The sequence below is a fragment of the Kogia breviceps genome, chromosome 14 (assembly GCF_026419965.1).
Source record: "Kogia breviceps isolate mKogBre1 chromosome 14, mKogBre1 haplotype 1, whole genome shotgun sequence".
Classification (NCBI taxonomy): domain Eukaryota; kingdom Metazoa; phylum Chordata; class Mammalia; order Artiodactyla; family Physeteridae; genus Kogia; species Kogia breviceps.
This window is the reverse complement of record NC_081323.1, coordinates 36,058,304-36,086,230: the sequence shown is the minus strand read 5'-3', so window position 1 is coordinate 36,086,230 and position 27,927 is coordinate 36,058,304. Positions and strand designations below refer to the sequence as shown.

Genomic DNA, 27,927 nt, shown 5'->3' with positions numbered 1-27,927 from the left:
CTTTATTTCAAGCCCAGGATGTCCAGAAGCAAGCGTAAAAGCAGCGGTGATGTAGCTCGTACTGCTAAGAAGCACCAAGCGATAACAATGGAAACAAAAGTGAAAATAATTGAGAGAGAGGAGCGAGGCGAAAAGATGGTAGACGTCGCTCGTTCTTATAACATGAATCATTCAACCATCGGCACGATTCTGAAGAATGAGGACAAGATCATGGAACATGTGAAGTCTGCTGTGCCGATGATGCCAACAATAATATCGAAGAAGCGTGGAAAAGTGACGGAGGAGATGGAGAAACTTCTCAGTGTGTGGATGCAGGATCACATCAGTGTAGAGTCCCGCTCAGCTTAATGGTGATTCAAGAGAAAGCTAAAAGCCTTTATGAAGACTTGAAGAAGAAACATGGTGAAGAATCAGAGGGTGCATCTTTTAATGCCAACCATGGCTGGTTTCATCTGTTCAAGGCTAGAGCCAACCTTCACAACGTAAAAGTAAGTGGCGAGGCAGCAAGTGCAGATACGGTAGCTGCCCGGGTATTTCCTGAAACGCTTCAAGAAATTATTGATGAAGGCATGTATCTACCTGAGCAGGTTTTTAATGTGGATGAGACAGGACTGTACTGCAAGAGGATGCCAGACCGAAGTTACATCAGTAAGGAGGAAAAGCTGATGCCAGGCGATAAAGCAGCAAAGGACAGGCTAACTGTGCTGTTTGGTGGCAGTGCTTCTGGTGAACCAAAGAGATTCACGATGCAGGAAATGGCAAGGGGATTCTCTTTATTTGAGGAGGCACTGTTAGTTTTTGAGGCACAGGACCCTAACGTAGAATGGTACAAGAAGGTTGCAGCAACCGTTCAGAATGCAATCCAGTGCCTCTGCGTCTTCTATGACAAGAAAAAAAGAGCTACTACCCAGACATCACTGGATCGTTTTTTCAAGAGGGTAGATAGAATTGAATCCAGCAAGGAACCAGAACCTGTGGCACTAATGTCAGGCGTGAGTGAAATTGCAGCTTGCCCTCCGTCTCCTGTTGCTGATGATCCTTCAGCTCTACCATCTCCCACCTCCTCTCTGTCCTCCAGTCAGTAACTCTTCTTGCCTGTTCACTGGATGCGAGCTCCTGTGTGCCAGCTGTTGTGCTGTACTACTGTACTTTTCAGGGTACTGCACTGTAAGATTAAAAATGTTTTCTTTATTTTTTGTGGTTTTTTAATGTTATTTGTGTGAAAAGTATTATAAACCTATTACAGTACAGTACTGTACAGCCGATTGTGTTAGCTGGGTACCTAGGCTAACTTTGTTGGACTTAAGAACAAGGTGGACTTTACGAACTCGCTCTCAGAACAGAACTCATTCGTATGTAGGGGACTTAACGTAAGAGCATTTGTCATCAGGTTGACAAGGACTACAAGAGATACTGCATGCAATGAGACCACGTGTCAACACATTAGATTCTTATTATTCAAACAAACACATAGCCATAGCACAAAACATTACGCAGCACAATATCTATTACACATTATTTGATATTCCGGAATTGGGTAATTCTATTTGAAATGTTTGATAGTCTTCAAAAATAGAACGAGATATTTTAATGAAAAATTAGCTGCATGCTAAAAGGTAAGGTTGAAGAAAATGGACATTTTTAGGCCAATATTTTTGATGCTGCTGTTCTGCTCTCACTGATACAATAATTAACAATTGCTGAGTATTTACTAACTACTAAGGGCTTTGTATATACCTGCTTGCTGTATCATTAATCTTCGATGGCTCAAAAACAATCACCTCAGCATGCCTGGGTGCTACAGAGAAAACCAAAGTGGTAGAATACTGGCAAATTACCTTCTAAGAACATGTCATGTTGTTGGGAAGACAAGTAAGGCCATATGAGATGATTAGAAAACCATTAACAAAGGCACGTGACCATACACTAAGAGGGTATAACACTCCAATGTGTGTTTTCCAACACTACCAAGCAATTAACTCTGCAGGTACTGATTGGGTGTCCTACAATTTAACTCAGTCCTGACACCATCTACCAGGAGATAGAGCCCACAGGTTAAGAGCTCAGTCCCACAAGACTGTCTCCCCACCATGCCAGATACCAATCGCAAGTTCAGGTTGTCACCTGCACTTCTGGCCCATAGCTGTAAATTGGCTATAAATGAGAGGTTCCCACCACCCCCTCCTCAGGCTTGATTAATTTGCTAGAGCAGCTCACGAAGTTCAGGAAAACAGTTTACATTATTATAAAAGGATATAATTTAGAAACAGCCAGATAGAGAAGAGATGCATAGGCAAGGAAGGTAGGAAAAGGCTTGGAGCTTCCATGCCTTCTCTGAAGGCACCACTCCCCAAATCTCCACACGTTCAACATCTCAGAAGCCCTCTCAACCTTGTGTTTCGGGGGATTTTTATGGAGGTGTTGTTACATAGGTATGATTGACTACATTACTGGTCATTGGTGACTGAACTCAGTCTCTAGTCCTTCTCCCCTCCCCATAGGTCAGGGGGTGGGGCTGAAATTTCCAACCCTCTAGTCACATGGTTGGTTCCCCTGGTAACCAGACCCCAAGCTTAGGTTACCTTGGGGTTTTCCAAAAGTCACCTCATTAAAATAAACCCAGGTGTGCTTGAAAGGGGCTTGCTATGAATAACAAGATACCCATTTCACCTTTACAGCTCTGAAATGATTTCAGAAACTGAGGACTAGAGATCAAATATTATAACAAAAGATGACCCTATTGCTATTATCACTTGGGAAATTCCAAGGGTTTGGGGAGCTGTGAGTCAGGAACCCTGGAGGAAGAACAAGTATGTACTTCTTATGCTAAATCGCAGTATCACAGATACCCAACCACAAATGCTAATGAAGTCAAGAGAGAGAGCGCATGGATGTGGATCAAGGAGGTGGGGCAGGCTCTCCGGAGGCCATGGCACTGGACGGCAAATAGGACTGGAGGGCAGTGTTGGGCCTGAGTAAGGGAGAGCTGACAAGTTTGCTTGGTTTGAGCCACACAGTGTTTCCAACTTCTAAAAATATTAATAGAAAATATTTTAAAATTGGGAAATTGCATACAAGCATCTTGATTTCTAGATACTCTTGAAAAATCTGGCAACCCTTGCATTCCCTCACCAGAGTAAAGTTGCAGTTACCTTCTTTAGAAGGGCATTTTCGGCAATAATTTGCCACTGGTGGGGCTGCGTTCTGCCTACGGTGTGTGCTCAGATGGCCCTAACATCTGTGATCACCTTTCAGTGCGGTTACTATTATTGGCCCATTGGGTTCAGATGGTGGCAACCCGATACTCCCATCAACCTTTGCCTAATGGTTTTGTAACCATAGAACCACTCCCAGACTGGGCCTATCCTGTTTCTAACAGGATATTGAGTTGTTTTTCAGAGACAACAGAACAAAACCTCAAGTCATGCAGCAGAAACATGCAGAAGAGATTTGGACCTCAAACAACCTGGAACCAAAGCTGTTCTCCCCACCCCCTCCAAAGGACCAGGGTCTGACCTGAACCTGAACTCCAGAGCCCTTTCAGAAGTGAAGGGTATGCTGTCCAGGAAGGTCCGGTGCTGAAGCCCATCTACGACACCTTACCATAAATGGCCAAGCTCCAAAGCCCTCCAATCAAAACCTGCCCCACCGGAAGGGGAAGCTGGGACGAAGTGAGAGTAGCATTGACATAACTACCAAATGTAAAATGGATGGCTAGTGGGAGGCTGCTGCATAGCACAGGGAGACCAACTCGATGCTTTGTGATGACCTAGAGCGGTGGGATAGGGAGGGTGGGAGGGAGACGCAAGAGGGAGGGGATATGGGGATATATGTATACACAGAGCTAATTCACTTTGTTATACAGCAGAAACTAATACACCATTGTAAAGCAATTATACTCCAATAAAGATGTGAAAAAATAAATAAAAATTAAAAACCTGCCCCACCAGTGCTTCTGCACACCAACCCTCCTCCCCTAACTCATAAAACTTTGACTGAACCCCAGATGGAGAGACAAATTTAAGCTGTTTCCTGTCTCCTTGCCTGTCAACCTCGCAATAAGCTTCTGCAACAGTTTTAGCAGCCACTGATAATCGTTGCCTAGACCCCATTATTTCAAGAGTCACCAACGGGTGGTTTCCTAATTCCATCACTGTCAATACATTAATAGCTGGAATTCTTCTATAAAGAACTTTCTCAACTTTTTGGTATTCCACAATAAAGTGCATATAAGAAAGGAAGGGAATATTATATTATCTAACATGAAAGCTGGGAAGATGGTGGAAGAGTAAGACACGGAGATCACCTTCCTCCCCACAGATACATCAGAAACACATCTACACGTGGAACTGCTCCTACAGAACACCCACTGAACGCTGGCAGAAGACCTCAGACCTCCCAAAAGGCGAGAAACTCCCCACTACCTGGGTAGGGCAAAAGAAAGGAAGGATAAACACTTGATTCTTTTTCTTCCTTTTCAGGGTTCAGAATAATAAACCTCCAAAAGCAGCCAAATGCTTTCCCCTTGTCATTTTTTTGTGATGTTAAGAAGGCAGTTTTGTTTGAAGGAAGATGGTAAGAGATTAAACAGGGAGCACAGTTTGGGGAAAAAATAGGGATGGAAGAAGGCGGTACAGCATCTTCTTCATTCACACCAGCCAAAGGCGAACTCTTCTATGTTTAAAAGACAAAAATAAAAGAATTGTGAGAGCTGCTTTTAAACTGCCACTATGAAAAAAAACTGGCTGGACTGACTTGCTAGCTGTGTTTCGGATGACTAATTTGTTGGCTCACCTGTTTTAAGTCAAATATAGTACCTGCAGGATGAGTAGCTCCTTTTGGGCTGACACAAAATGAGTATCGTTGTCAGTTACACTAGTTAAGTTTGCTCAAGATCAGTTTTACTCTTTAGCAGAAAGTTCACTTCTCAAAGACAACTGAGGGTTAGCACAGCATATTAGTCTGCTAGGGTCTCCATAACAAAATTATTTTCCCACAGTTCTGGAGGCTGGAAGTCCAAGATCAAGGCATCAGTAGGTCTGGTTTCTTCTGAGGCCTCTCTGTGTGGCTCACAGATGGCTGTCTTCCCCCAGTAGCGTCACATGGCCTGTTCTCTGTGTGTGCAAATCCCTGGCATTTCTTCTTATAAAGACATCCTATTGGATTAGGGCCCTGTCCTTATGACCCCATTTGACCATAATCACCTCTGTAAAGGCCCCATCTCCAAATATAATCACAGTGGGGGTTAGGGCTTTAAGATAAGAATTTGGTGAGGACAGAATTCAGTCCACAATAGATACAGAGTAAAGCCCGACAATGCCCCATATGCTGTGGGCTGCATTCGTTCTCTGGCTGAAATCCTCCGGCCCTTCCTTTGGCTCATTCCTCTTCGTCTCCACTTGGCCTCCTCGCTGTTCCTCAACCACGCAGCACATTCCCGCCTCGAGGCCATTACATGTGCTGTTCTCACTGCCCAGAAAGCTCTTCCATCCAACGCCCAGGTGGCTCACTTGCTCATTTCTGCCAGATCTTTACTCAAACACCGCCTTTTGGGGGAGGTTAACACTGGCCACTCACCTGAATTTCACTAGTACCACCCTCTCTGCCTCAACGTTTCCTATGTCCTTACCATATCTAACCAGCCATCCATTTTGCTCCTTGATCCCATTCATTGCCTGTCTCCTCCACTGGGACAAAAGCTCCACGAGGGCGAGGAGTTTTATCTGTTCATTGCTGTTCCCTCATTACCTAAAAGATAGCCTGGTCCATGGCAGGGGCTCTGTATATTTGCTAAGCCAATAGAGGATTTTGTTTTATTTAATGAGGATTTGGGAAATGAAAGAGAGCAAATGGCAAATTAGACATTTTATAGTTCTTAGTTTTATGTTTTGTACTTTTTGATTATAGCTTGTAAGTCTGTTATAAATTTTTGAAGAGATTTGTATAAATTAAAAGCTCAGAGTGATATTGAAATTGTGAACCTTAAAACTCTGAAAATAAAAGTCTAGGTATTTCCCAAGACGGACACAAAATGTAGAAATAATATGATGTGACATTATCTGTTCATTCATCTCAACAACTACATGCACATTATCCTCTCTCAGAGAGAGATGGTCGGGGGGCAGCAGCAACTCGACAGCCGTCAGGTGTGGGCTGTGTGCCTGGCAGGTCTCCTGCATCCTGCGGCATGAATGAAACTGCAGAATTCAGTGCTCAGAGGAATATGGAAAGCAGGAGGGCTACCTTGTTTACAGGGCAATTTCCCTCCTGGGGAGCGGGACAAGAGTGTCTCATACTCAATCTTACAACTTACCATGAATATCTGAAGAGACAGATATTCCTTTCCCTACCATTTTCCCTTCTCTTGTTAATTCTGCCTTATTTTTCAAATTGTTGAGTCCTAGGTAACTTATATTTTTCAATCTATTAACAGTGTCACATGAACTTCCTTAAAACAACCCAGAATGATGTGTATATTTTGTAGAATACAGATCCATTTAGCTGCAGGCTCAGCTTGTCTTCTGCATCAGCACTGTGCTACTCGGGGAGTGTAGAGTCGGGGCTGGAGGTGGCATGTTGGCTGAGCACACCTTGTGCCCTCACACAGTGAATTCTTACCTGATGTGACAACAGTCACTCTCTGCTTTCTTTTACTGGCACAAACGTGATAGACCTTAAATGACCAATTCCAGAGAGAAGTGCTGAGGAAGTGTGTCTGGTTGTTTTTTATTGCTTTGTGTCTACTATGGGCTTTTTTTTTCCTTAATGACTTGAGTCCAGAGACACTATCCCCAACTCCCATCCTTTTCCCAGAAGTTCCCTCCCCATTGCTTTCAAGTGCTGTCTTTCAAGGAGACACAACTTGTGAATAAGAATATTCTGAGCATTCTTTGTGTGCAGCATTAAAGCTTGGAATGTAGTTTACTGCTCTAAAAATAGAGTTTGGTCTTCAGACTTCATCCTGAAAGCAGATGTACTCAACTAGTTTGACGGTTTCACATGAACCTGCTTAATATAATCCAGAATAAATGTGTATATTTTACAGAATAAAACCTCATTTAACTACAGGTCCAAAGATGTGGGTGCTCACTTCCTTAGCCTGTGTGATATCAGGCAAATGAGTGAAAATCTCAGAGCTGTAAAACAAGGACTCTGGGTTAGACTGCCTCTAGAGGAGCCTCGCAAAGTTTAACCTTCTCTGACACTGACTTCCTTTAGCTTTTGCATACATTGTGAATGAGTCTAAAAACAAGCGTTTTACTTCCATCCCATCACTGTCTTACACTGAAAGTAATAAATGGGCCAGAGCAATGTGAAGATGTAATTCCCAAGTTCAACCCAACAAATCAGAACTATCAACAGATTGAAAAATTAATGCCATATGTTAGTCATTTTACTCCATGTCGCCCCTACCTCGTTTTCCACATTTAGAACAAGGATGCCATAAAAGACCATTGGCAAATGTGGACAAAGCACAAAGACAACGTTATGGCAGATTTCGTTGTTAGTCCTGAAACAAGGCTACATAAAGGGAAAGTTCTACTGTTCTCACATAGAAATATCATGTCCAAGGAGCCTTAAAATAAGACGAAAATATGGTCGCATTTTGTTCCAGTCTCTCGGCAACTTTTGTTACTTCTTTTACCATGCAACGACACCACACTTCAGAGGCAACATCAGACAACGCTGCCCCTTATTTTTATCTTAAAAGCCCCGTGAAGGCATCCGCATAAACAGGGCAAGCCCACAGCACCTATTATATCACCACTCACATGAAGAATTATCATGGATATTCCATTCTGCTAAAGGTGATAAAAGCTCTCCACTATTTAGAAATATTTATTCTGCACTTATTACGAGGGGACAGAAGAATGAAACACACATGGATCTCGCTCTGAAGGCAATTAGGTCTCTGTGGGATGCGGAAGCCAGTTCCTTGTGAAACTAGTTCCTTGTAAAATCTTAATAAAAATACGAAGCCCCTAGATTTGCATAATGCTTTAGTTTCCATAGTGCCTTTACATCGATGAGATTGCTTCAAAATACCCTCTCAGGTAGACAGAGGTATACTCTACCTATTTTTCAGGTGGAAAAAAGGGGAGGCTCAGAATGGTTATGTGGTTTGCTTATGGTCCCAGAGGAAGTAGAAAAACTGAGACTTGAATGAAAGCCTTTGGACTCCACATTTAGGGCTCTCTTTACTCCCACAAAGCCTTAGCGTGAAGGATTCTAAATCAAATTCTAAATCTGTTAGGAGACACAACTTTATTTTTCAGGGTGAAATAGGGCTTGCTCAGAAAAGCTACTGCCACACATTTTGCCAAAAAATTTCAGGATGATTCTGGGATTCAGAGAACTGGGTTTGAGCCTTAACTCTGCTGCGGACAGACTGGAGAGTCTCTGAACTGGGGGTCACTATATCTCTGGGCTTCAGCATCTTCATAGGTAAAAATGAAAAATTCGACTCAATATTGGGAGTTCTTTCTGATTCTAACATTCTTTATAGTTTTGCATTAGAATGGCCCTCTAAATGCTGTTTGCATATTTTTTTTTCAAAAACCTCACGTGTAAATTTTCCTAGAATTCAGGTTATAGATCTTTTTAAAACAGCCCCAAGAAGTAACTGAAATCCCAATTGGTCCTAGGACTTGTATCACCTTCTCTTTAGACCCGGCCTAACTTAGGAGTGGAGCTCTTAGATAGTGGTGTTAGGACCATTTACTGAGACCCAGTACATCAGAGTATCTGCGGGTGGAGGCCAGGAGGCTGGATTTTCACCCCACTCTCATCCCTAGGATTTGCACCCCCATCTCTGCAGGAACAAAGCCTGTCCCTAGGCTACCTTTTGGATACAGAGGGAGGCAGGCAGTGAGAGGGACAGTAGACGTGTCATACAGACAACACAGAAACACACCTCTGATACAATCATGTTTATGGTGCATTCTGAGACTGTGGAGACCTTTTACAGTCTTTACTCTGATTTCTAAAATTTTATTTACCCTTTTTCTCAAATGTTCAAAGAGGTACATGACTATTTTTCTATTAAAAACTGATTTTAAAAAAGAATAAAGCAGAATATGCCATTCCATGTAGTCCAAACAATCTCAATTGAGTAAAAAAAATCACAATTGCAGAAGCCGAAGGAACTATATCAAAACGTTAACAGTGGTTAATGTGGGGCAGTTCACTGCATTCCAGAAGGATTCAGTCAGGGCCAGGATTACATTTTCTTTTTTTCTCCCTGTCATTTTTCTGTATTTTCTTAATTATGCAGCAGAGTGATTTAGTGAGTGTTTAATGCAGCAATATAATCTATTGAGAAATTAATCTATGTCCTTTCTAACTGTTCAGAACCCGTTCTGGGAGGCATGACTGTGTCCCCACACCACTCCTGAGCACTGCCCAAAAAAAAGAATGAACAAAATAGCTGTACTGTCCACAAAGGACCCAGCAGTTGCATCAAGATGCCCACCATCTTCTCCTTGAAACGCCTCCTTTCCTCGGTTTCCAGGACCCCACCGTCACCTGTTTCCCCTCAACCTCTATGGCCACAATTTCCCAGTCCCCTTTGCATGTCCCCCCACCCCATATCCCCACCCTAAATGCATGGGAGTTACCTGGCACTCAGGCCTCTCTTCTCCCATCTGTGGTCACTCCTTGGTGACCTCATCCAGTCCTATAGTTCTATAAAAAACATTTATATGCTGAGACTCCCCAATAAACATCTCCAGCTCAGGCCTCTCCTGACAACTGCGTGGTCGGAAGCTTTGGTTCTGGAGTTCAGACTGTCTGGCTTGAATCTTGGCTCCACCTCTTGGTAGCTGTGCCATCTTATGTAAGGAACTTCATATTTCAGATCTTTCTTTCTGAGGGACTAATGGGAGCAGGAGGTGCGAAGCTAAGAGGAGGAGATCTAGCCGAGCCCTGCAGGCCCACGTGCAGCATGGAGGCTGGGGGTTTACCTTCACTCCTATAATGGTAAGCCCTGGGCTGCCATTTCCTTGGTACAGACAACCAGGCGGCCCCTTCTTGGAGAACCTGGTGGGGAAGCCTCAGCATCCAGATGATTTGTACTGAGTGAAAACCTAAAATGTCAGTAACAGTCTTCTGGTTGGTAAGCTGCCAGATAACATGGATTTTACTATAGCTTGAAAAGAGCATCTTGTATTTGAAAAGAAATGAAAGGCTAATGTTGAAACTACCATAAAGAGTGAAACTACTATTTGTGTAATGGACTATTTCCTGAGAATTTCAGTTGATCTGTCAGTGAGGAATTTGGGAGGGGTAAAAACAAAAACCGCCAACAAACTCTTTGAAGAAAGTTCTCCTCGTCGAAACCATCTGCTTCCTGACTTCTTATTGATCTGACCCATGCGACACCAAAGAACTATTAAGGTGTTGAGATGAGAGAGGGCAAAGCTTCCCAGGCTGGCTTCTGCTGGTCCTGGGAGAGGCTCTCTGAAAAAAAGGAGCCTGGTCAAATGTCAGCCCCAGCCCACTTTTCTTAGAGCCAGACAGGCACGTGAGCACGTGAAGTTCAGACACTCTTCAATAAAGGAACCTGCGGACTCTGTAAGCCAGCTCATCCCAAATGTCAACGGATGCCGTCCTTCAATTCCAGCTGCACCCAAACTCCTATAAAGAGTGTGATGAAACCTCCCTTCTCTTTTACTCTAATACTGAGACCTCAGTTCCCCACCTCCCCAGCCACTAAATGTTGGGGCACCCCAGGACTCAAGAGTTGGGCCACTTTTCCTCAACTCATTTTGTAGAAAATTATCTGTGCAGTGTTCTGGACATAAAGTGAAGCATCTGTTTCCACTGGAGAAAGAGGAAAGAATAATAACTCTCCAGAACTTCCTCCTTCTCCAGCTGCCACTTCATTTCTTTGCTTCCATTTACAGCAACGTTCTTTAAAAGACTTGTCTATTCTTGTTTCCGCAGCTTCTTTCCTTCCATTCTCTCTAAACCCTCTCCACTCAGGTTTCTGCCTTGACCGCTGCACTGAAACGGCTCTTAGCAAGGTAAGCAATGACTTCTGAATGCTAAAGCCAGTGGTCTGTCCTCAAATCTAACTTCATGGGCCCAGAGTACAGGATCTGATAAAGCTGATCACTCTCTTGGCCTTGAAATACTTTCTCTCCTTGGTTTCTAAGACCCCACCCTCCCCTGGTTCTCCACCAGCCTCTACCGCCGTTTCTCAGTCTCCTTTGCTGGGTTCTTCACCTCTCTGACTTATCAACACAGCAATTCCTCAGAAATCTTTCCTCCCGGCGGTGGTCCCTCTCTTGGTGATCGCATCTAGCCTTGTAATTTAAAAAAAGCATTTATATGCTGAGATTCCCAAATATGCATCTTCAACTTAGTCCTCTCTCCTGACACATACATCCAACCACCCGCTGACCATCTCCATTCAATGCCTAACAGGCATCTCCAAATGAACATATTCAGAACGGAGCTCTTTCTACTTCCCCTCAAGCCTGCTTCCTCCCTCCTCACCTTCTTCCCCGCGCTGGTAAATGGCAACTCCATTCTCATTGCTGCCTTCTCTCCCCCGTGCCTCTGTCCAATCCATCAGCAGCTCCTGTCTGCTCTCTCTTAAAATGGACACAGAAGCCAACTGGCTCTCACCGCCTGCCCAGCTAATGCTCTAGTCCAGCTCATTATCGTCATTCACGGGTGGCAACGGCCGTCCACTCTGCCTCCCTTTCAGCAGCTGGAGTCACCTCTTAAAATGTGAGCCAGACACTGTCACTCCTCTGCTCACTACCCTCCAGTGGCTTTGGAAGAGCCCGGATCCCGACAGTGACCGCTAAGAACCCACATGGTCTGGTCCCCCATGGCTTACTCTGTCCCACTAAGACCAGCCCTCTCACTGTCCCTCCGTCACACCCGGAACACTCACTCCTGACTGAAGGCCTCTGCTCTTGCTGTTCTCCATGCTGGGACGTTCTTGCCTTGCTCTCATAAATCTTCTAAGGCTTTACTCAAACGTCACTTTCTCAGTGAGACCTGCCAAACATCGGAACCCTCGTACTTCCTAAAATCCTTGCCAGCTTCACGTTTCTTTTTAGCACTTATCACAAACATACTATATGCGCTATTTATCTTGGTTATGATTTTCCCCACTAGTGTGTCAGGCCAGGAGTACAAAGATTCTTAGCTTTTTTGTCCACTATTATGTTTCCAGGAAAGTACCTGAATATAATAGGCACTCAATAGCATTTGTTTAATAAATATTTCGTTTTAAAAAATGAGCCGCTATGTTTCATCAAAACTGTACTCCTAAGTAAACTCAGTTTTTCTAAGAGCTACAATCTCAAAGCCAAAGAATCAAGGCTTCCTTCCCAGTTAATCATTACTATTCACTGTAATAAAACCCTGATTAGCTCTAATACTGATTAACTGAGGTTAAGAAGAAATGAATTTTTGTCATCTTTGATGGTGAAAAACTTATAGATTGTATTTATTTCTTTTTTGTCCCAAGTATGGCCTACTGAACAAAAACATAAATTGCTAGATTCAGGAACTTGTTGTACCTAAGAGGTTATCACCTTAAAGACCAGGTCCTTCCTGTCTGACCTGGCTTTGGAAGTTTGTAGAAATTTGGGTTGGAAGCATGTTTTATTCAGGGGTTACTGGGGCTTATTACTAATTGCCTAGTAAGAGCTTGTTTTGCCAAGATCTTCCATTTTTAACGGGGCAGGTTCTAACTGTTAGCAGGTTCTAACTGTTCAAAATTTTACCATAATATCCACAAGACCCATCAATGGAAGAAATCGGGATTATTGGGGTTTTCATCTGTTACAGGAGGTACATTCAAAATACGATTAATTTTCTATTTCAAGTGAAAAAAAAGCTGTTTCCAAGTACCCTGAGCATCTCCTAATAGAGAAGCATTAAAACAACCCTCATTCTAAATTAAGTTTCTTTTCATGCCTTCAACACTGCAGCAGACAGTGTAGTCCAAACATGTACAGTACAGTGATGACAGCTCAAGAGCATAAAAGTAAATCGTCATATGTACCACTTATTGCATCCAGAAGTATTTGAAAAGAATGCAAATAGAGAGAGTAGCTCAACCATATCCAAATGTCTCAATTAGTTATTACTAAAATGTTAAAGTTTCACCAATTTACAGCACTGCTTTACTTATAAGACATAAAAATCATACATAATAATCATCAGAGAAGAATTTTAATCCTTAGGATTAGACAGAATGGACGCTCCAAGATGAAGGCTTTAAAGAAGACAGAAACTCTTCTTTGAATGAGTGGTACTGGAATGAAAATGTATTCCAGCAGATAGACTTTGCTTAGCGTTCAAAATCTACAGCACGGGTCAGTCTCCGATGCCTGTAAGTGAAACAGGCCAGGTGTAGGATGGTCAGAATGGAATGTACAGGCCCCACCAAACAGGGTGGCTACCACTTGGGTCCAACTAATCACGGCCATGTAGGAAGTGAGTCCCAGTGTGGCCAAATCTACTCTTATGAGAGAAAACAAGCCAGGAGGAAGAAAATTGTACCTTTACGTAAAACTTAAAACATTTATATCTTGTATAAAAATTTTATTCAAAATTTCTATTTTATGTAAGTTGAAATTTTTTGTGTAAACATTTTCCATTTTTTTAAAAAGGCTGATCTGCTGATGAATTCAGCTTTTGAGCTCAAATCTACAGGTTACTGGGGAGGAGGGAGAGCGGGGATAAAGTGTTGTATCCAAACAACCATCTGGACTCAAAGTTCTACCCTCAACCTCAACAGGGAGCCACTCATAGAAGGCGTACATATGGAATGAATGCCCATGTGTGCGGGGCCCTGCGGGGCCATTAGTACCTCTGTGTATACTGACTGCATACCTGTAAATTCAGTTCCCATCACTACTCACCTACTTAAGAAAATAATATAAGTTCTTACAACATAAAATCAATGGGTGATCCTGAATCTTTACAATCAAAGAAACCAATACCTTGTTTCAAGTTAGAAAGTTAACAAGAAACAAGAATGGCATGACCAAGATTATAGCCTTTTTTGTCTTAAGATTGGAAAAAAAACACAAGAAAAGATTCCTTTCATCATTTGTCCACTGCTTTTCAACCAAGAGAAAGAAATGACCATCCTGTAACCATTACTTACTCACTGTGGGTAATAAGGCCGATCATTCTCATGAATGCTTGTCTCAGTTACATCTCACACTTATGAGTTGTTCTGTGCGTAAAATGCAGGCACGTGTCTGCTTTGGGAAGGTACATATTTACCTAAAATGTTGGGTACTAGAAGGTAACAAGGTGACATTCTAATGTTAAGTTCACACCTGATGTGAACTATGTAAGCTGATGGCTATGTAAGTATATAGAAGTAGAGAAATTAATGTTTTCATTATTTTCTATGTTGCTATAACCAGAAAAAAAGGTTTATTCACTTCCTTCCAACTAACATGGAATGTCTACAAGTCCAAGCAATAGACATATTTATCTTTGCAGAGATCTAACGCTACACCATAATTAAAATGAGATTTATTTGGATAAATATGGTTAATACCTCTGGGAAGATTTATGCTCTTGCCAACATGGTGAATTCCCTCTTTGTGTTTATTCTATTTATTGCTTTGGAGCTATGTCAAATGAATCATTTGGAAGAAACTGATGGCATAAGACTAATTAGGCAAAAATAAAATTACCAACTACTCTTAGAACTAAACTTGAGGATGAGGAAACTTGTGTCTTAAAGTTTGTTTTTCACATACTCAACCTTCTACAATCTTCTCCTGTTTGTCTAAAGAATTTTCTAAATAAACCCAACGGGATCCTCCTGGAAGCCCTAAGAGCATGGAAAAGAAATGCAATTTTCTATATTTGAAATTCTGGGCAAGCTTAAAAGGTAAAAGTAAAATCACTGATTAGCCACTTTTCTTTCTGTTCCATAAAGCACACTTGCCAAATTTAGCTGTCTGGGATGTTTTCCTAGTACATAGCTTGTTGGTGGCACCTAACACCATCTCAGGGCAGTTGGCTTCCTGCCAGGGATCAGACTCCTTCAGTTGTTGAGTAACATGGGGATTAGATTATCAGAAGCAGTTAAAATTTGGCTTAGACCAAGGCCAACTTGTATCTAAGTGGTTCTTCATAAATCTAAAATATGATCCAATATATTCACCCAGTGACTGAGTGTCACTGGCCACTATCATGGAACTAAAGTCTCTTTTAAGGAACTCATTCATGGTCAACACACCCAAAGGTGTTCCACTGTCTAGAGCTCAGAGGAATCTGAGAAGGCTGCCTGCGTTCACTCAAGAGATACTCAACAGTAGCTAGTAAACAATATTCTTCCCTCTTACTTTTAAAGGGAAAATTATTCAGTTAGGTGAGCTTATCAGGAATGCTGCAGGCAACTTAGGTTTCATTTAAAAGCCTAAGTTTGTGATGCTGTCAAATTGGTAGACATCTAGTCAGAAAGCTTTTTGAAAGGGCTCCGTTACTACCATATTGGCCTGAATTGCAGGGGTGTGTGTGTGCGTGTGTGTGTGTGTGTGTGTGTGTGTGTGTGTGTGTGTGTCTATTCTTGCAGCTTCAAACAATTTTTTTTTCCTCTTCTGGGATCTCTGAATTCACTTGTCAGTTGGTTTATATTTACAAGCTAGAGTTACGTTTTGTCAAAATGTAATAACCCCTACCATCTCCACCAGGAAAGCAGGGTGAAAATCCAGGAGGTGTCACTCCTGTGGTAGGCAATGGACATGGCATGTTTGGGAACACGGTTACAGTGTAAATGAGGCTGCGGAGCTGCAAGGTGACAGCCCTGAGATACTCTACCACTTCTACCACCACCGCCACCACCATCACCCATCACAATGTATGTAGCTCTATTATATGCATTTTGGTTGTATTATTCAATTAATATTCAGAATGCTCGGAAAGCTTCGGTAATATTCCCACTTTAAAGATAAGGAAACCAAAGGTCAGATATGCAACCTGCCCCAGGTTACAAAGCAGGGGCTTCAGGATGGAAGTCCAAGTCTGGCTAACTCCAAAGCCCATTCTCTTATCACACTGTCTCTTTATAGATGGTCTTGCTGATACCTTTAAAAAACGCTCCTCCTGCCGCTTTGCCAGGAATGAAGCAGTCAGAGCTTTTTTCTCTCCTAGGAAAGGCTTATCTCTTTCTGGAATTTAGTTCATTTAAGTTTTTCTACCATATTCTGCTTTGGGGATAGTTTTTTTTTTTTTTTTTTTTTTTGGTACACGGGCCTCTCACTGCCGTGGCCTCTCCCGCTGCGGAGCACAGGCTCCGGACGCGCAGACCCAGCGGCCATGGCTCACGGGCCCAGCCGCTCCGCGGCACGCGGGACCCTCCCGGACCGGGGCACGAACCCGCGCCCCCTGCATCGGCAGGCGGACCCCCAACCACTGCACCACCAGGGAAGCCCTGGGGATAGTTTTCAAATCTACGACTTTATAGTTTATCCAGTTTATTCTCATTATTGGTAGTAGGAGCAACAGTCTCTTGTGACTTTCTTCATCCTAATTGGAAGTGGAAGTCTTTTTCTCACTTCTTTTGGTAACTCCCTCTTGTGGACCTCATTTTTTTTAAAAATTAACTTATCTGGTTGCACCGGGTCTTAGTTGTGGCAGGCAGGCTCCTTAGTTGTGGCTCATGCGCTTCTTAGCTGTGGCATGCAAGTGGGATCTAGTTCCCTGACCAGGGATCGAACCCGGGCCCCTGAATTGGGAGCGCAGAGTTTTAGCTGCTGCGCCACCAGGGAAGTCCCATGTACCTCGTGTTTTATATTTAAGTCTTCCTCCCATGGCTTTCCTTGAGACACAAGTTAAGCCTAGTAAAAAGCTCTCAGAAATCTCATCTGTGCTATCCCTTGTACACAGACATTTACTGAGATTTTTTAAAAGCCCCAGAAACTATCTTCATAAAAACAAAGCATGGTAGATACTACATTTGGGGTTGCAAAAATCCTACCAAAAACTGAACAGCAACATATATGCTTATTAATCTGCAATGTAGAATTTAGAATTTTGCAGATGGCAAGCAAGTATCTAGGGAGGAAGGGCCATATATATACAATACCCATAATATATAAAGGACTTAACCAGGGTCCATTCATCTGTATTCAGACACATAAGATTTTGTTTCCTTGCTCCTATCAAGCCTGATCCCAGGAAAGACTTAAGGCAGAGTCAGGTTTTCTTACTCTCATCTTACACATGAGGCCTCTGAGATCAGAGAGGCACAACGGCCACACCGAGTCGCATAGTCTGCAAGGAGTGAAGGGGGAACCTAGGCTCCAGCTGCCTGGCACTGCACCCATTCCAATACTTGTTCATTTCAATTGCATGAACTGATCAAATGTGCCATAATATAAAAGGGTGATGTTTTAAAAAACTTTTTATTTGAAAATAATTTCAAAATTACAGAATAGTTCAAGGGACACCCATACATCCTTTACCCAGGTTCATCCATTGCTAACATTTTGCTCCGTTTGCTTTGTAATCTGCTATCTATCTATCCATCCATCCACCCATCCATCCACATAATATTATTTTCTGAACCACTGAGAAGATATTGTAGAATTATGGCCCTTTACCTCCGAACACTTCAGTTTGTACTAAAGGTAAGACTATTCCCCTGCATACCACCGTACAGTTATAACAAGTACATTTTTAAATGATACAACATTTTCTACTATCTATATCCCATTTTGTAAATTGACCTAAAAATACATTTTTGGCATTTTTCCCCTCCCATATAGGATCCAGCCTAGGATCAGTTATTGCATATACTAGTTGTCACGACTCTTTAACATTGTTTAATCTGGAACATTTCCTCAGCCTTTGTCTTTTATGACATTGACATTTTTGAAGAATATAGTCCCCTTTTTCTTTCTTCCTAGAATGTTCTTCATTTTCAATTTGTCTGATGTTTCCTTGTGGTTAGATTCAGTCTGTGCACTTCCAGATGGGATACTGCAAAAGTGATGTTGTGTCTTTCTCAGGTTCTCACATCCAGAGGCACGTGATATGTCCATGTGCCCCTCACTCACAACATTAATTTTGATCACATGGTCAAGTTATTGCCTGGTTTCTCCATTATATACTTATTATTTCCCCCTGCAACTAATAAGAATCTGTGGGGAAACTCCTTAAGACCATAAAATAGCCTGCTCCTCCTCAAGGATTAAATTTTATAACAGTATTTTCACTGTGTTATAAAAAATGACCTCTACATAGTAAAAGAAACCTAGGTTTCACTTATTATACTGAATAAGTTCCATGCCAATGTTAACATCTGTTTTTATTATAGTAGTCCATACACACTGGGTGTTTATTAAAAACCATTCATTAACTGTGTGCTATCTTGGGTAGGATACAGGCAATCTGATTTTTAAATCCAACTGGTATCAATGCCCTAATTTTGGTTCAATAAAAAGAAATCTCTTTAACTCATGCTACAGAAGGGGTTTAGAAATTAAATTAAGGTATACAACTACAAGAGCATTCTATTAAAAAAGAAAGAAAGAAACTTATAAAAGAACCTACCTCTATTTATTCAAATTATATATGGATTCTAGTTATAATGATATTAGTTATTATCCAGCCTTTTTGAAGCAGTACAATTTTGAGGTGAACTTTAATTCAAGTTATTAACCTGGACTAAACATAGTTAGCTTATATAAAATGTTCAAATGGCCAGGTGGCTTCAGTTTCTGAGTTTGGTAACAAGCAGAAAGAAGGCAATTTTTGGAAAGCAGGACAAATTAAAAAAAAAAAAAAAACTTTTCAGAAGTAGTTTTTAAATTTAAAAAAATGTTGTTGTTGTTTCAGTTTTTGAAGATGCCTTCTGGGACTTCCCTGGCGGTCCAGTGGTTAAGACTCCGTGTTTCCACTGCAGGGGGCATGGGTTCGATCCCTGGTCAGGGAACTAGGATCTTGCATGCCACATGGTATGGCCAAAAATAAAATAAAGTAAAATTAAATAAAGATGCCTTCTTTCTCATTTTGCTACTGTGGTTTGCAATATCATATGAGAGCATGTTTCACAAACCCATCATCATGCTTGAATGGGCATGCCACTAATTCAATAATTCTTTCACAGAAATCAGGAAACCAGGGGGTAGGCCAAAGGCTTATACTCTCTTAAAAAGAATACAAACTTTGCGATAGCCCCTCTTTCCTCTTTTGAGCTCAGCTTCTCATCTATAACTTTGTCATACTTGCAATACAATAAAATTCCAGGCTTTATGACAGAAGAGATGTTTGTTTGTTTTTTATCAATAGAATTCAGCAACCAGAGCTTTAGAGTTTTGGGGGTTTTTGTTTGGTTGGTTTTTTGGGGGAAAGCATTTGTAGCCACAGGCTTAAAAGAGGAAGAAAGGGAAAGGGATGAACTCTCTGCAAGGAAGGTCAAACACATAATTTACAAGTGAGGCAAGAGGAGCAGCTGTATCTGTTGGCCCATCAATACCAACAGCTGGAGAATTTACCAGCAATATGAAAACCACGTCCACCAGATGTCAAACGATGCAACTGGAAGCCAAATATCTTTGGGCTTAAGGCAGGACCCTCCACTCTCTTTCCTCCCATATTTCATGTTAAATAGCAAGGTGTCTTCCACAGGCCACCAGCAGGGATAACCGGAACGTTTCTGCAAACGGGACTTAATAACTTGACCATCCCCACCAGACAGGTTTCAGACCAGCTCCACTACTGAAGTCCACCTCTTCCATGTTTTTTTGTTAAAAAGCAATTTTAGCTCAGATTCAACATGTCAAGGGTGAGAGAAACTTAACTGGCTGCAAGCTATACTTGGGCAAGGATTCTTATGGCTTATCAGGCTTATTTTATATTTTGGAACCGTTTTGCCATTGGGAAAAAAAGAATGTTTTGAAAATATTTATTTAGAGAGCCACTTTTCCACTCTTTCCTTAAACCGGTGCTGTTCAGTATGGTAGCCACTAGCCATATGTGGCTATTCACATTTAAGCAAAATCTTAAATTCTGTTCCTCAGGCATATTCGCCACATTTCCAGTGCTCAAGGCCACATGTGTCTAGTGGCTATCATATCGGATGACACAATATAAATATAAATTATTTCCATCAGCACAGAAAATTCTTTTCGATAGTGTTGCTCTAAACCCACAAATCACCTTTTTATTTTTTTAATGTATTTTTTTTATACAGCAGGTTCTTATTAGTCATCAACTTTATACACATCAGTGTATACATGTCAATCCCAATCACCCAATTCATCACACCACCACCCTCAACCCCCATCACTTTCCCCACTTGGTGTCCATATGTTTATTCTCTACTTCGGTGCCTCAATTTCTGCCCTGCAAACCAGTTCATCTGTACCATTTTCTAGGTTCCACATATATGCATTAATATATGATATTTGTTTTTCTCTTTATGACTTACTTCACCCTGTATGACAGTCTATAGATGCATCCACGTCTCTACAAATGACCCAATTTAATTCCTTTTTATGGTGGAGTAATAGTCCATGGTATATATGTACCACATCTTCTTTATCCATTCGTCTGTTGATGGGCATTTAGGTTGCTTCCATGACCTGGCTACTATAAATAGTGCTGCAGTGAACATTTGGGTGCATGTATCTTTTTTTTTTTTTGGCGGTACGTGGGCCTCTCACTGTTGTGGTCTCTCCTGTTGAGGAGCACAGGCTCCGGACGCGCAGGCTCAGCGGCCATGGCTCACGGGCCCAGCCACTCCGCGGCACGTGGGATCTTCCCGGACCGGGGCACAAACCCACGTCCCCTGCATCAGCAGGCGGACTCTCAACCACTGCATCACCAGAGAAGCCCTGCATGTGTCTTTTTGAATTATGGTTTTCTCTGGGTATATGCCCCGTAGTGGGATTGCTGAGGATATGGTAATTCTATTTTTAGTTCTTTAAGGAACCTCCATAGTAGCTGTATCAATTTACATTCCCACCAACAGTGCAAGAGGGTTCCCTTTTCTCCACACCCTTTTCAACATTTGTTGTTTGTAGATTTTCTGATGATGTCCATTCTAACTGGTGTGAAGTGATACCTCATTGCAGTTTTGACTTGCATTTCTCTAATAATTAGTGATGTTGAGCAATTTTCATGTGCTTCTTGGCCATCTGTATGTCTTCTTTGGAGAAATGTCTATTTAGGTCTTCTGCCCGTTTTTGGATTGGGTTGTTTGTTTTTTTAATATTGAGCTACATGAGCTGTTTATATATTTTGGATATTAATCCTTTATATTTTTCATCATCAGTGTAGAGGAATGAAAAAGATTTCTGTGCATTAATTTTGTATCCTGCAACTTTACCAAATTCATTGATTAGCTCTAGTAGTTTTCTGGTTGCATCTTTAGGATTCTCTATGTATATAGTATCATGTCATCCACAAACAGTGACAGTTTTACTTCTTCTTTTCAAATTTGTATTCCTTTATTTCTTTTTCTTTTCTGATTGCTGTGGCTAGGACTTCCAAAATTATGTTGAATAATAGTGGTGAGAGTGGACATCCTTGTCTTGTTCTTGATCTTAGAGGAAATGCTTTCAGTTTTTCACCATTGAGAATGATGTTTGCTGTGGGTTTGTCATATATGGCCTTTATTATGTTGAGGTAGGTTCCCTCTATGCCCACTTTCTGGAGAGTTTTTATCAAAAATGGGTGTTGAATTTTGTCAAAAGCTTTTTCTGCATCTATTGAGATGATCATATGACTTTTATTCTTCAATTTCTTAATATGGTGTATCACATTGATTGATTTGCATATACTGAAGAATCCTTGCATCCCTGGAATAAATCCCACTTGATCATGGTGTATGATCCTTTTAAAGTGTTGTTGGATTCTGTTTGCTAGTAATTTGTTGAGGAGTTTTCCATCTATATTCATCAGTGATATTAGTCTGTAATTTTCTTTTTTTGTTGTATTTTTGTCTGGTTTTGGTATCAGGGTGATGGTGGCCTCATAGAATGAGTTTGGGAGTGTTCCTCTGCAATTTTTTGGAAGGCTTTGAGAAGGATGGGTGTTAGCTCTTCTCTAAATGTTTGACAGAATTCACCTCTGAAGCCATCCGGTCCTGGACTTTTGTTTGTTGCAAGATTTTTAATCACCGTTTCAATTTCATTACTTGTGATTGGTCTGTTCATATTTTCTATTTCATCCTGGTTCAGTCTTGGAAGGTTATACCTTTCTAAGAATTTGTCCATTTCTTCCAGGTTGTCCATTTTATTGGAAAAGAGTTGCTTGTAGTAGTCTCTTAGGATGCTTTGTATTTCTGCAGTTTCTGTTGTAACTTCTCCTTCATTTCTAATTTTATTGATTTGAGTCCTCTCCCTCTTTTTCTTGATGAGTCTGGCTAATGGTTTATCAATTTTGTGTATCTTCTCAAAGAACCAGCTTTTAGTTTTATTGATCTTTGCTATTATTTTGTTTCATTTCATTTATTTCTGCTCTGATCATTATGATTTCTTTCCTTCTGCTAACTTTGGGTTTTGTTTGTTCGTCTTTCTCTAGTTCCTTTAGGTGTAAGGTTAGACTGTTTATTTGAGAGTTTTCTTGCTTCTTGAGGTAGGCTTGTATAGCTATAAACTTCCCTCTTAGAACTGCTTTTGCTGCATCCCATAGGCTTTGGATCGTCGTGTTTTCATTGTCATTTGTCTCTAGGTATTTTCTAATTTCCTCTCTGATTTCTTCAGCGATCTCTTGGTTATTTAGTAACATATTGTTACTAAATATTTTACTCCATGTGTTGTTACTCCATGTGTTTGTGTTTTTTACATTTTTTTCCCTGTAATTCATTTCTAATCTCATAGCGTTGTGGTCAGAAAAGATGCTTGGTATTATTTCAATTTTCTTAAATTTACTGAGGCTTGATTTGTGGCCCAAGATGTGATCTATCCTGGAGAATGTTCCATGCGCACTTCAGAAGAAAGTGTAATCTGCTGTTTTCAGATGGAATGTCCTAAACATCAGTTAAATCTATCTGGTCTATTGTGTCATTTAAAGCTTGTGTTTCCTTATTAATTTTCTGTTTGGATGATGTCTCCATTGGTGTAAGTGAGGTGCTAAAGTCCCACACTATTATTGTGTTACTGTCGATTTCTCTTCTATAGCTGTTAGCAGTTGCCTTGTTTATTGAGCTGCTCCTATGTTGGGTGCATATATATTTATAGTTCTTATATCTTCTTCTTGGAATGATCCCTTGATCATTATGTAGTGTCCTTCCTTGTCTCTTGTAACATTCTTTATTTTAAAGTCTATTTTATCTGATATGAGTATTGCTGCACCAGCTTTCTTTTGATTTCCATTTGCATGCAATATCTTTTTCCATCCCCTCACTTCCACTCTGTATGTGTCTCTATGTATGAAGTGGGTCTCTTGCAGACAGCATATATATGTGTCTTGTTTTTGTATCCATTCAGCAAGCCTGTGTTTTTTGGTGGGAGCATTTAATCCATTCACGTTTAAGGTAATTATCGATATCTATGTTCCTATGACCATTTTCTTAAATGTTTTGGGTTTGTTTTTGCAGGTCCTCTTCTTCTCTTATATTTCCCACTTAGAGAAGTTCCTTTAGCATTTGTTGTAGAGCTGGTTTGGTGGTGCTGAATTCTCTTAGCTCTTGCTTGTCTGTAAAGCTTTTGATTTCTCCATTGAATCTAAATGAGATGCTTGCTGGGTACAGTAATCTTGGTTGTAGCTTCCTCCCTTTCATCACTTTAGGTATATCATGCCACTGCCTTCTGGCTTCTAGAATTTCTGCTGAGAAATCAGCTGTTAACCTTATGGGAGTGCCCTTGTATGTTATTTGTCATTTTTCCCTTGCTGCTTTCAATAATTTTTCTTTGTCTTTAATTTTTGCCAATTTGATTACTACGTGTCTTGGTTTGTTTCTCCTTGGGTTTATCCTGTATGGGACTGTCTGCGCTTCCTGGACTTGGGTGGCTATTTCCTTTCCCATGTTAGGGAAGTGTTCAACTATAATCTCTTCAAATATTTTCTCGGGTCCTTTCTCTCTCTCCTCTCCTTCTGGGACCCCTATAATGCGAATGTTGTTGCATTTAATGTTGTCCCAGAAGTCTCTTAGGCTGTCTTCATTTCTTTTCATTCTTTTTTCTTTAGCTGTTCCGCAGCATTGAATTCCACCATTCTGTCTTCCAGGTCACTTATCCGTTCTTCTGCCTCAGTTATTCTGTTATTGTTTCCTTCTAGTGTATTTTTCATTTCAGTGATTGTATTGTTCATCTCTGTTTGTTTGTTCTTTAATTCTTCCAGATCTCTGTTAAACATTTCTTGCATCTTCTTGATCTTTGCCTCCATTCTTTTTCCGAGGTCCTGGAACATCTTCACTATCATTATTCTGCATTCTTTTTCTGGAAGGTTGCCTAGCTCCACTTCATTTAGTTGTTTTTCTGGGGTTTTACCTTGTTCCTTCATCTGGTACATAGCCCTGTGCCTTTTCATCTTGTCTATCTTTCTGTGAATGTGGTTTTTGTTCCACAGGCTGCAGGACTGTAGTTCTTCTTGCTTCTGCTGTCTGCCCTCTGGTGGATGAGGCTATCTAAGAGGATTGTGGAAGTTTACTGATGGGAGGGACTGGTGGTGGGTAGAGCTGGCTGTTGCTCTAAATCACCTTTCTTAAATGAGCCATTATAATTCTCTTCTCTATGTACTATGGAACAAAGCTCTTGTATGCTGTCCTCACAAAGCCCTGTGATGCTACGGGCCTGCTGGGTAATATTCAGAGGCAAGCCTGGATTGGTGTTATATGACCAATAAGCAAGAAGTTACCCTTTCTTACTTGTAGCCTTAATTTGTTAATGATCCCATCTCTATCAGACAGTTTACATCAGAAGTTTTCTTACTTGCATTTACAAATGTGTAAAATAAATCATGTCCTTTGAAAGAGAGGCTTTACAGCTTTGTAATTGAGGTACTTTAATGCCAAGTAAACATCATATGCCACAGCTGTTCCTAAAAATTTTATGAACAAGAAGAACATGAGGCCAGTATAAAATAAATCCACAAATTATGTTTCTGACTCTCAGGCTCACCCCTCTTGAGTGCAGGGTAGCCCAGTGACTCAAGGGGCGCTGCGTGGACATTCTCTGTGAATGTTGTGACTCACTGGGGGATGAGGGCCCGGGGTGCGTGGCACACGGGGCACAGACCTTTGACTCTGCCATGAGGATGCCGTGTCAGACCACACTGGAGCACGAGCCAGGTAGTCGTTGCAAGGATGCTGGGCATCTCTGCCCTCACACACGCAGGGTGTGGTCCAAGTGCTCAGCTAACTTTGCCTCATTCTCCTTCAGCTATTCCCATCCTCCTTGCAGAATCACCGAGCCCTACCAGCCATGAGCGGCACACCCATTTTCTCTTCCCAATCCCCAGTTTCTTCTTTTCCAATTATTCACAGTGGATGAAGAAGAACAAGATTTTAAAAAAATAAAAGGTTTGTCCTAATCTCCCCTGCTCCATCATCAAAAGCAAGAAAGATCTGCTAGTTTTTTGGGGGACCGTTAACTGTTCTTTATCAGATTCTCATAAAGATCACAGGAGCTACCGCCAAGAGAGGCTGAAAAAATTCCATTGTGTCCACTTGGCCGGTTAGAGGTTCACATGGTGGCTACAAGGTTTTCCAATTATGCACCCGTTTTCCCGCTTACCTTGGCCTTCCCATCCTGGGCTGACATATATCCAACACACATGCTCTCAGTCGTGTGGCTCCATAGAAATTCCACTGCCATGGAAGAGAACACAAATAGGCACATTCAGATCACAGATGGAAAATAAATCTCTGCTTTTTAATACAACAGTTAAAGATAGCTTTATATTTAACACACTCGGGCTCCCTACTTTCCATTCACTCCTTCATAAATGTCAGTATGATTTAGTACTCAGAACCGTATAATACTGTTGACTGTGAAATGAAAAATATATTTCTTACTTGTCAAAACTTATGATTATTACATGTAAAATAAATGGTCTTCTGTTTGAAACTTGTAACATTAAACAACACACATGCATGCACACACACTCATACATACAGTACACGATGATTTAGTAAATATAATATCCTATAACGTAGTTTCCTTAAAAACACACACAGACACACACATACACACACGAACCCCAGGGTCTAGGTCTTCAATACCATTCTCCATGAAAAGGAACCAGGATTCCTTGGAGAAATGTTGATTCCAAGGCTGGGGCACAGAAAATATTAAATGAATCTGGAACATCTTTTTGTGCCAGAAAATAAGGAAGTGCTCAAAGAATGAGGAGGACATATCAAAAGGACCCAGGGTCAGCCTGCAGGGACTCACACTGGCCATATCTGAGTCAATCTAAGGATCAAAATAAATAATAACAGTAAAGAATTACCACCACTGAACAAAATTAAAACCAATGAGCCCATACTAATGCAAACACATAAAGCAATAAATAAAATGGGGGAGAAGAGAAAGCAATTCCTTGTAGCAGAATGCCAACTAATATATACAGAAGAAATAACAGAGTTCAAAAGCCATCACACTTCCTAAAACTAGGAGAATCTGAAGAGGAACAGGCTATTTACATAATCTCAGTGTGATCTCTCCACAAAATTCTTACGAAGTATAAAGGGGCAAAGTATAAGTTCACTGTGAAGAAACCCATGGACTCCACTTTAATCCGATGATGGAAGCTAACATCACCAATTAAGGGACAAATCAACACAATGTGCTTCCTGAGACTCACTGCCACTGCTGTGGTGTTCTTGCCAAAAATGCAGAACCAGAATTGCATGAGGAAACACCACACAAATCTGATATAGGAACACTACTAAATAACTGGCTTGAACTCTTCAAAACATGTCAAAGTCAAAAAATACAAAGAAAGTTGAGAAGCTGTTCCCATTTAAAGGCATCCCGGGGACTTCCCTGGCAGTCCAGTGGTTTCACTGCCAAGGGCCTGGGTTTGATCCCTGGTCAGGGAACTAAGACCCCACAAGCTGCATGGTGTGGCCAAAAAAATAAATAAGACAAAGGCAACATGACAACTAAAGGCAATGTGTCCTCCAGGGATGGAGCCTGGATGGGGACAGGAGGTGCTTGAAGGGACACAACTAATGGAGTTTGAAAATGGACTATGGATTAGGTAACAGTGTGGCATCAATATTAAATTCTGTGATTTTGACAACTATACTGTGATTATTTACAAGAACAACCTTGTTCTTAAGAAATAAGCACTGAAGTATTAGGAGTAAAGACACCGGATCTCTCCACCTTGCTCTCAAGTCATTCAGAAAAAAAAATGTACATGTTTAAGTGTGTGTGTGTATAAAGGCAAGAGAGAAGGAAGGAGGAAGTGGAGATGGAAAAACAAATGGAGGAAATGAAAATGAGTGAATCTGGGTAAAGAAATCATGGGTGTCCCTTGTACTGTTCTCAAAACTTCTCTGTGAGTTTGAAATTATATCTAAATTAAAAGTTACAGAAAGAAAAATACTGAGATACACACAAAGCTTTGTCAGCTTCAAGTACTTACTTTCAAAATTCTAAGTTTTTTTAAAGGCATTTTTAAAGTTTTGATGCACTTCACAAAAATTTCAAAAGCCCCCAGTAATAAAACTGCCTTGCTCAATACCAACCCTCTGGGTCCCGGGCCATCCATCTGTTTACATCTCCGAGCTAATTAGGCCTGAAGACAAGTGTGTGAGTTGAGACACAACTGTGGCTCAGCTAGACTCTGGTCCTAGACTCTGAAGGCTTTGCCAGACACATGGCAAAGGAAGAAGCAGAAGGGGCGACACTGAGCTCCTCACAGAGTGGCTCATTCCCTCATCATTAATTAATTCTCAAACCTGCCAACCTGCTCCACAGACGCTCCGCTGATGAGTGCAGGAAAACAGCGTCACGCAATGAAGCAAGTTCT

The 27,927-nt window shown here is 41.2% G+C and overlaps 1 protein-coding gene across 13 annotated transcripts in view; it reads right to left on the bottom strand.

Annotated features, from left to right (window-relative positions):
- Window positions 1–27,927, bottom strand: part of TASP1 (taspase 1) — a 374,267-nt gene that overhangs the window by 141,298 nt on the left and 205,042 nt on the right. For all 13 annotated transcript variants that reach the window (XR_010836312.1, XR_010836313.1, XM_067011980.1 and 10 more), the window contains one exon: window positions 25,680–25,753. Coding sequence is in view for 11 of the 13 variants with exons in the window: in XM_067011980.1 (XP_066868081.1) it covers window positions 25,680–25,753 (74 nt within the window). In the remaining 2 variants the exon portion in view is untranslated. The remainder of the gene's footprint in view (window positions 1–25,679; window positions 25,754–27,927) is intronic.